Source organism: Dreissena polymorpha, chromosome 7, assembly GCF_020536995.1.
Source record: "Dreissena polymorpha isolate Duluth1 chromosome 7, UMN_Dpol_1.0, whole genome shotgun sequence".
Taxonomy (NCBI): Eukaryota; Metazoa; Mollusca; class Bivalvia; order Myida; family Dreissenidae; genus Dreissena; species Dreissena polymorpha.
In genome coordinates this window covers 25,436,258-25,446,885 of record NC_068361.1, presented here as the reverse complement: position 1 = coordinate 25,446,885, position 10,628 = coordinate 25,436,258, and the positions used below count along the sequence as shown (strand labels likewise).

General features: G+C 40.1%; 1 protein-coding gene across 1 annotated transcript; it reads left to right on the top strand.

The window, feature by feature from the left end:
- Positions 1 to 5,298: 5,298 nt before the first annotated feature.
- Positions 5,299 to 6,288, top strand: LOC127839555 (uncharacterized). Its single transcript, XM_052367943.1, has one exon. It carries the CDS (start codon positions 5,299 to 5,301, stop codon positions 6,286 to 6,288), a length of 990 nt encoding a protein of 329 aa, XP_052223903.1.
- Positions 6,289 to 10,628: the final 4,340 nt, after the last annotated feature.

The following is a 10,628-nucleotide window of genomic DNA, read 5'->3' as shown; positions in this document are numbered from 1 at the left end:
GTGGAAAGGTGTGCAAGAACCTTAGAGGCTTGGGTATTCATCAAGGGAGAACGGCATGCGGGAGCACGGCAAGGCAGCGGCAACGCTCAGATTTTACATCTGGTGAGACGTTGGAGGATCCTAGACAGGACTCAACACACAGTACTGGGGACCTCTTCGCAGCTGAGAAGCCACGCACCAACTCAGCAGATCCTGATATTGTCTCGCAAGTCAGCGACGTCTTTGAAGAAGATGACCCTCTTCTAGAGCTTTTAGGAACTCCTGAAGACCTGAGGCCAAACACAGACGCACAGCACAAAACCCGAAATACAGCTTCCAATACTAATGCCACAGCTCAGAAGGTGAGAATTACATGGCCCAAGACATGTGACAGAAACCTGTGGAAACAGTTCGACGAATACCTCAACACCATCCTGGAAACAACACTCCAAGGGCCAGTAAAGAAGAAATTGAAGTCTCTGACCAACCTTGTCCACTCTATCGGCAAATAACGATTTGGTGAGGTGAAACGGAAACCCACCAGAACCCCTGCACAGCCAAATAGAAGACAACGACAGATCACAGAGATAAGGAAAGAGCTGAAGTCACTGAGGAAATCCTACCAAAAAGCAAATATAGAGCAAAGACCCGGACTCCAGCAGCTTAGAGAAGAACTCAGACAGAAACTGACCGATCTTTGTAAGGCAGAACAACTCCGAGACAAGCGGAAGAAGCGAGCCAAGAGGTGAGCTGAGTTCATAGCCAATCCATACAAGTTTTCCAAAGGACTCCTAGACAAAGAGAAATCTGGGAAGCTTGAAAGCAGTATGGAGGAGATACAACAGCATCTAAAGGACACGCACTCCGATCCAGCGAGAGATAATCCATTAGGAAGCTGTCCAAGAATTGAACCAGTGCCAGAACCCAAAACTGCACTAAACATAGAAGAACCCACAATGAAGGAAGTATATGATGTAGTGAAGAAAGCAAGAAGCGGCTCCGCACCAGGACCAAACGGTATACCCTATAAAGTATACAAGATGTACCCGATGCTATTACGGAGACCATGGACCCTACTTAAGGTGATATGGAGGAAAAGAAAAGTCACAGATTGTTGGCAACATGCAGAGGGAATATTTACTCCAAAGGAAAAGGGCTCCAAACATGTGACCGAATTCCGAATGTTGAATGTGGAGGGGAAAATATTCTTTGCTGTCCTGGCAAGACGAATGACCACGTTCCTGACAACCAATCAGTACATTTACACATCAGTACAGAAAGGGGGGGGTTCCGGGCTTCTCTGGCTGCATTGAACACCCCAGTGCCATCGGTCAGATCATCCGTGAAGCAAAGGTGAACGACAATGACCTTACAGTCGTCTGGTTAGACCTTGCCAACGCCTATGGCTCCATACCACACAAGCTTATTGAAGAAGAAATGAAGCACTATCGTATCCCAGAGCATATACAGGGGATCATAAATGGCTACTTTAATGGCATACAGCTTCGATTCTCAATCGGTGACCAGACAACGCCATGGCAGAGGTTAGAGAAGGGGATAGTAACTGGCTGCACCATCTCAGTGGTACTATTCGTGATGGGCATGAACTTGATCATCAATGCCGCGAAGAGGGAAACCAGATGAACAAAAACAGCGTCAGGTATACATCTCCCATCCAGCAGGGTGTTCATGGATGACCTGACCATCACTACCACCACACATGTACAGGCCCGCTGGGTACTAACAGCCCTACAGGACACGGTCACATGGGCAAGAATGAAGTTCAAACCCAAGAAGTCAAGGAGCCTGATCATCAAGAAGGGAAAGGTCACCAAACAATTCACTCAACAGGTGCAAGGGGAAGACATTCCATCCATTATTGACAGTCCAGTCAAGTGCCTCGGCAAGTGGTACGACGCCAGCCTGAAGGACACTAACAACATCACTAGAGTCAAAAACCAGCTCCAAGATGGCCTGAAGCTTATAGACCAGACAGGACTTCCAGGCAAGTTTAAGGCATGGCTCTACCAACATGGGTTTCTACCTAGGCTTATGTGGCCCCTTATGCTGTACGAGATAGCTACAACCACTGTTGAAGGAATTGAGAGAGTGATCAAAAGGCATCTCCGGAGATGGCTTGGTGTCCCTCCTAGTTACACCAGCATTGGACTGTATGGCAGAACCAACCAACTTCAACTCCCAATGACCTCACTAGTTAAAGAGTTCAAGGTTGCCAAAGGAAGACTGGTGGTAACGCCACATTGCAACGCCATTTGGACCGATCAGATGTTATAATATTGAACACGTGTATCACCTATAATCAGGCTATTTTGGCATTCAATCTACATAAAGCAGAAACAATAGTCCAGCACTTAGAACGATAAACTCGGATAGACATAACTAAATTGTACAGGTGTAGCAGTGGTTACAAGATGTGTCTGGATATTCGTATGAAATACTTTTTTCAAAATCCAGCAGTCCATCAATATGGTTAAAAATCGAATGGTTCCTTCTAAATATATGTTATATAAAACTATCTAAAGTGGATACATTGTTATAGGTACTAACCTCTGGGTACTTTTGCATGGTCCTGTATATAATTCTTTTCGATGTATTTTGATACAAAATGATAAATTTGTTTATACCAATTGTTTCTAAAACGCAGACAATATTAAATAAAAATTGTACCGCAAAAATGTATTACACAACATCCAGATTCGTACGAAAACCTGAAAATTTAGAACACATTTTGGGGACTTCGGCTTTATTGAAAATGATATCATACAATTCACTGCTTACGTTGTTAATGTCAAAGTTGAACTGCCTTTTAAATACGATGTTGGCAGTTATTTTTACAACAAAAGCAGCTTTATTATTTTTTAATGCGGAAAAAACGTCTCGGCCAGCCTTTCCATGGCCGCTTCGTCATTAATCTTAGAAACAAGCACGCACACTTGTAAACGCGTTGTATAAAATAGGAGTCTTCACATTCAGACAAATCAATCAGCAGGTTTGTGACAGTAACATTGTTTAAAAACGACATCAGACGTAAGATGCAAACCTTAAACTGAACGATATACCGAATTATTGTTTGTCATAGGTTAAATACGAAGGATATACCGAATTATTGTTTTTAATAGGTTAAAATCTTAACAAAATAATATTAAATTGCATTACTGGGTACAAACATAATAACAAAGGTGTAACTAAAGCTGCGCCTGGAATAGATTCATGTTATCTAAGCAAGTGATCATTTATATAATGCATTGACTATTGATTAAAGGATAGAAACACTTAATGATAGGCAGTTCCCAGGTGATGAGTCAGTGGTTTGTGCAGTAGTATCTGTATTCTACACATCAAATATCTGGGCAAAGACTGGATGACGACTGAGAATAGAACAGTGACACTGGAGAGACAGATGACACCAGGAACAGACTGGACCCGGGACATGACGGGGTAGCATCCCAGATTTCAGTCTTCGTGAGAAGACACCCACTATCAAGCTACAGACTCCGATACAGAAGAATACCCCCCAGAGTCTCCCGAGAGGGGGGGGAGGATGAGAGACTCGATCAGACGGATTCAACGACAACGACACGGCTAGTCCAATCGACATTGACCGGAACACAGGCAGAGGTGAAGTGTAGATGTGGAAAGGTGTGCAAGAACCTTAGAGGCTTGGGTATTCATCAAGGGAGAACGGCATGCGGGAGCACGGCAAGGCAGCGGCAACGCTCAGATTTTACATCTGGTGAGACGTTGGAGGATCCTAGACAGGACTCAACACACAGTACTGGGGACCTCTTCGCAGCTGAGAAGCCACGCACCAACTCAGCAGATCCTGATATTGTCTCGCAAGTCAGCGACGTCTTTGAAGAAGATGACCCTCTTCTAGAGCTTTTAGGAACTCCTGAAGACCTGAGGCCAAACACAGACGCACAGCACAAAACCCGAAATACAGCTTCCAATACTAATGCCACAGCTCAGAAGGTGAGAATTACATGGCCCAAGACATGTGACAGGAACCTGTGGAAACAGTTCGACGAATACCTCAACACCATCCTGGAAACAACACTCCAAGGGCCAGTAAAGAAGAAATTGAAGTCTCTGACCAACCTTGTCCACTCTATCGGCAAATAACGATTTGGTGAGGTGAAACGGAAACCCACCAGAACCCCTGCACAGCCAAATAGAAGACAACGACAGATCACAGAGATAAGGAAAGAGCTGAAGTCACTGAGGAAATCCTACCAAAAAGCAAATATAGAGCAAAGACCCGGACTCCAGCTGCTTAAAGAGGAACTCAGACAGAAACTGACCGATCTTTGTAAGGCAGAACAACTCCGAGACAAGCGGAAGAAGCGAGCCAAGAGGTGAGCTGAGTTCATAGCCAATCCATACAAGTTTTCCAAAGGACTCCTAGACAAAGAGAAATCTGGGAAGCTTGAAAGCAGTATGGAGGAGATACAACAGCATCTAAAGGACACGCACTCCGATCCAGCGAGAGATAATCCATTAGGAAGCTGTCCAAGAATTGAACCAGTACCAGAACCCAAAACTGCACTAAACATAGAAGAACCCACAATGAAGGAAGTATATGATGTAGTGAAGAAAACAAGAAGCGGCTCCGCACCAGGACCAAACGGTATACCCTATAAAGTATACAAGATGTGCCCGATGCTATTACGGAGACCATGGACCCTACTTAAGGTGATATGGAGGAAAGGAAAAGTCCCAGATTGTTGGCAACATGCAGAGGGAATATTTACTCCAAAGGAAAAGGGCTCCAAACATGTGACCGAATTCCGAATGTTGAATGTGGAGGGGAAAATATTCTTCGCTGTCCTGGCAAGACGAATGACCACGTTCCTGACAACCAATCAGTACATTTACACATCAGTACAGAAAGGGGGGGTTCCGGGCTTCTCTGGCTGCATTGAACACCCCAGTGCCATCGGTCAGATCATCCGTGAAGCAAAGGTGAACGACAATGACCTTACAGTCGTCTGGTTAGACCTTGCCAACGCCTATAGCTCCATACCACACAAGCTTATTGAAGAAGAAATGAAGCACTATCGTATCCCAGAGCATATACAGGGGATCATAAATGGCTACTTTGATGGCATACAGCTTCGATTCTCAATCGGTGACCAGACAACGCCATGGCAGAGGTTAGAGAAGGGGATAGTAACTGGCTGCACCATCTCAGTGGTACTATTCGTGATGGGCATGAACTTGATCATCAATGCCGCGAAGAGGGAAACCAGATGAACAAAAACAGCGTCAGGTATACATCTCCCATCCAGCAGGGTGTTCATGAATGACCTGACCATCACTACCACCACACATGTACAGGCCCGCTGGGTACTAACAGCCCTACAGGACACGGTCACATGGGCAAGAATGAAGTTCAAACCCAAGAAGTCAAGGAGCCTGATCATCAAGAAGGGAAAGGTCACCAAACAATTCACTCAACAGGTGCAAGGGGAAGACATTCCATCCATTATTGACAGTCCAGTCAAGTGCCTCGGCAAGTGGTACGACGCCAGCCTGAAGGACACTAACAACATCACTAGAGTCAAAAACCAGCTCCAAGATGGCCTGAAGCTTATAGACCAGACAGGACTTCCAGGCAAGTTTAAGGCATGGCTCTACCAACATGGGTTTCTACCTAGGCTTATGTGGCCCCTTATGCTGTACGAGATAGCTACAACCACTGTTGAAAGAATTGAGAGGGTGATCAAAAGGCATCTCCGGAGATGGCTTGGTGTCCCTCCTAGTTACACCAGCATTGGACTGTATGGCAGAACCAACCAACTTCAACTCCCAATGACCTCACTAGTTAAAGAGTTCAAGGTTGCCAAAGGAAGACTGGTGGTAACCCTCAAAGAGTCATCAGCTGACATGATATGGAAGGCAAGCATCGAAACACGCACAGGGCGAAAGTGGTCAGCACGCCAGGCAGTTGCCCAGGCAGAAAGCAGGCTACGACACATAGATATCGTAGGCACCACAGCTATAGGAAGACAATGCCTGGACAGTACAAAACCACAACGCTGGAGCACTGCCGGTAAGAAAGAAAGAAGCCAAATGGTCCAGCATGAGATCAAGCTTTCAGAAGAGGAAGACAGGCGCACCAGAGCAGTCGGGATTGGAGGGCAGTGCGCATGGACACAATGGCAGACCACAGGACGACGCCTGACATGGGTAGACATTTGGCACTACGAACCACTACGACTCAAATTCCTACTGAGATCCGTATATGATCTGCTGCCATTTTCAGTCAATCTACACAGATGGGGGTAAGTGAAAGACCCAAAGTGTCAGCTGTGCGACAAACCAGGAACCATGCAGCACACCCTCCCATCTTGCCAGACAGCGCTAACACAAGGCCGCTACAGATGGAGGCAGTACACGGTCCTCAAGGAGCTAGCAGACATACTCGAGCGGGAGAGAAGGAAGACAAGACCTACCAACAAGAAGGCAGTACCAACAATCAAATTCGTCAAGGAAGGACAAACTGCCAAGAAGGCAAGAACCGCAGCAACATCTATCCGTGATGAATCAGAGCGTTGAGAGATGAAGGTCGACCTAGGAAAACAGCTGGTATTCCCAGACAAAGTCCATACCACACAGAGACCAGACATAGTTATATGGTTTCCCAAGGACAAGAAGACAGACAGACAGACAGACAGATTTTTTATTCAAGACTTATACAAAGTACATCGTCTATATATATATATATCGCACATATATATTGTCACGTGATTTTATACAAAAAATAAATAAGCAGAAAAAATATGTTAGATACACACAAAAACCACAGAAAGCATAACTCGTGGTTTTTAAAATAAGATTGTTACAAATGCAGTTGGTAATATATTACATACATTATAAGTTTACAGAAGATGAATATATTATGACATATCATTTATCAGTCTTGATCGTATAGATAGCGCGTTTTTGACAAACAGTGACAGATTAATAAGTTCCATTTTATCCTCCGTTTTTAACAAATTCAAATATTTATAAACAGATGGTTTGATATAATAGTTGTTTTTATGTATTTTTTTCTAAAATCATTATACATAGGGCATACACAAACAAAATGATTTTCATCCTCAGTGTCATTTAAAACACAGAACACACAACACAAGAAACTGGTGATGATAGAACTCACTGTACCCTGGGAGACTAGGTGTGATGAGGCCTACGAGCGGAAAATGGCAAAGTACACTGAGCTACAAGAACAGTGTAAAAGTCGTGGTTGGAGTGCCTGGCTGTTCCCCGTTGTAATAAGGTGCAGAGGATTCCCAGACCAATCAGTATGGCGAATGCTCAGCAACATTGGGATCAAGGGAGGTGACAGGAAGAGGGCTGTAGGCAGACTTGGACAAGCTGCAGAAAGAGCATCCAACTGGCTGTGGATGATGAGAGAGGAGAAGTGCTGGACGCTAAACCACTGACCCTTAGTGTTTGGCCAACACTACGGATCCACTGCCTGTGTCCTGGGATTAAAGGATAGAAACACTTGATGATAGGCCGTTTCCAGCTGATGAGTCAGTGGTTTGTGCAGTATTATCTGTATTCTACACATCGACTAATAACCGTATACTCTGTCACCGAACACAAACAATAAACACACGAAGTGTTTCCAAAGCACAAATGCAAACCATATTTAAACTGTAATTTTAACCGTTTTAATGGAGCTCCAAAACTCATTTTTGACCCAAAATTATAACAAAGCTTTCCATTGACAATAAATATTACCGTCGATGCACCACAATTCTTAAAAAAGCAATGTAATATTTGTACCATTTAACAAGAAAATATTTTAATGTACATGTAAAACGCAGAGCGAGTTCATTGTAATTGTCTGAGGCTCAATAAAGCAAAACCAATCAGCATATTATTTTTGTGTGTTTAAAACAAGAAATGTTTTATAGAAAGAAAGACAAACGGCTTTGAAACAATAATGTTATCCTTAAATAATTCATGGATGCGAAAGGATTAGTTACGTGTCTCTCTGTCCTAAATGTTGTTGGACGACAAGAAGAACAATTTATAAAACCTAATCTGAACATAAATACATTTTATATGAACTCTGACATCATTATGAACTCATCATCATCTTAACCAGATTTTTACTGACTGTTGTTTTCAACATACAAAATCTTAACATATGTCATTCATTAAACAAACTTGTTTATACAGCTGTCGGAGAAATTATTTATAAAAATATAACACGTGTGAATATTTATTTAAAATAATATACTTTATTTTTCAGTAGTTATACAAACATTGTATTCAGTATTGCAGATGTAATATGCATTTTATGTTGTAATTTTAATAGACTTACTTTATTAAGTTTATTTCATAATATGAACATTTTTAAACATTATAACCCTGCACGCATCTACTGGAGAAAATTACTAATTTTAAAATTATAAAAAAAAATCGAAGATAATAAGAAACCGATAGTGAAGTATTAAATGTAAAATAAGTTATACATTTATTGTATGCTTTCCGGTGGTTTATAGACAATCCTAGAAATAATAAATTGACTGCCGCCATATGGGCTTTCACGTGACCCGCTGCCATTACTGTAATGAATAATCTGGTAGACTACCGCGTTCAAAGGTCTAACAATAAACAAAGATTGGAAACATTAATTAGGTATATTTCCCATCGTTAAAAAATAACAGTGAACTAAAAATAAAACACGAAAAATTTCCAACAATATTCAGTGACAACACGTAATGTTTAAGACCGAAATAGCTGGTGATTTTAAGTACTCCTGTAAGTTCTGTCTTTGCTTATAACACAATTATTTCTTTATATAATTTAATTATTCGAATATAATGTTAAAGGTTATATCACCATATAAAGTCTGAAGTAAACTTCGTGATTATTAGCGTAAATAGCTTTTGAGATATTAATTAGCGAAACTTAGACAGATTTATGGCCGAGATAAACACTTTCGTTACAAACTCAGATATCTGCCATTTTTTAAAACATCATTATTTCCTTAAACAAAAGTCTTATATAGTTCCGGAGATACTCATTAAGAAAACATATATTTTTCAGGACCGAGGCAGACATTTTTTATTGAATAGTACATATCTTTATTTTTCTAAACGTGTATTATTTCGAAATAAATATATATTTTATTTAAATATTATTTTTTAAGGAAATGCAAAATCTATAGCCGAAATAAGTTTGTGATTTTAACTAAAATTGGTCTGGAAATATTTATAAGCCAAACTCAGTGAGATTTCAAGTAGAGGGAAACTTTTTTATAAAAAAAATAAGTGTTTTTTTATTAATATATGTATTTAAAAATCGCTTGCAAGTTAAAACAAAACTCTATAGCCCGAAATGAATGAATTTTGTGAATTGTGTGATTTAACATGAAGTAGTACAGGAGATATTCATAAGCGAAAATGTATAAGATGTCAAAACATGGCAAAGAGTTTTTTATGGAAAAGTGCATATCTGCTTTTGCCTTTAACTTTATTATTTTTGTATTTAAATAACATTTATAAAATTGGTAAAATCGTTGTATAAAAGGCTTAGAATCTTTTTGTGTTATTCTCAAAAAGTAACTTAACTATTTTCTTGTTTCATTATATTTTTTTCATCAAAGATATCTTTACGATAAAATTGTTCAGCATGACACATATGGAGCCTTAAGTAAACTTTAATGGTTTTTATAATTTTCGATAATTCCATAAACGTAGTAATATCTTTATTAAAGCCACACACCTTGAAATGAAATCCATGTTAATCAAAACATAAAGATGCAATTTGAATGTGTGCAAATTTGTCATTAAATCTATAGCCTAGTTAGTAAGTTATTTATTATGTTTTTAAATTTTAAAACCGAAATTAGGATTTCTATACGTATACGACTATTTTGACAAACGCGATTATTGTTAAGTTTTAAAGCTCAAAAAAGACGAATTTCTACCTTGTAACCACTAGATATATTCTTATTTGCATAGATAAAATTAAATCTATAGCCTAGTTGGCAAGTAATGTATTATTTTTCAAACGGTACCGCTTTGTAAACCGAAAGTAAGATTTCTAGACGTATACATCCATTTCGACAAACGCGATTATTTTAAGTTTTAAAGACCAGAAAGGCGGATTTCTACCTTGTAACCACCATATATATTCTAATTGGCATTGATGAAATATGTTTCTTATTTATACTTTAATTTATTATTTATACGTATTTCATTTCAAGGTGTGTGGCTTTAAATGTTCACTTTGAAGTTTAAATTTAAAATAAAACTCGAACAAAATAGGTGATGTTTTTCTTCGTCAATTATGGATTATCAATTTCAGCAAGGTGGTGGTCTTGAGAAAAAAAACATATGCGATCGAGGCACAAAAGCATTCCCTACGTGGGCGACGTGTTAATTGGTATGTCCTCGACACCACATTCTACACATCTATAGATGCCCTTATGGAGATAAGATACCATGCGTCACCTTCTAATGCATGTAACATGTAATCTGGCCCTGATTCATGCTGAGTTTTATTACTCTTAAAATGTTCAGATGAACTTTGTTTCGATAAATCACCATTTAACTGATAAAATATGTGTTTTAAAAGACGAACTTGTATGTTTGAACTATTAT

Excerpts from the sequence above, each read along its gene's own strand:
- LOC127839555 (XM_052367943.1), top strand. The coding sequence starts at position 5,299 with ATGAATGACCTGACCATCACTACCACCACACATGTACAGGCCCGCTGG.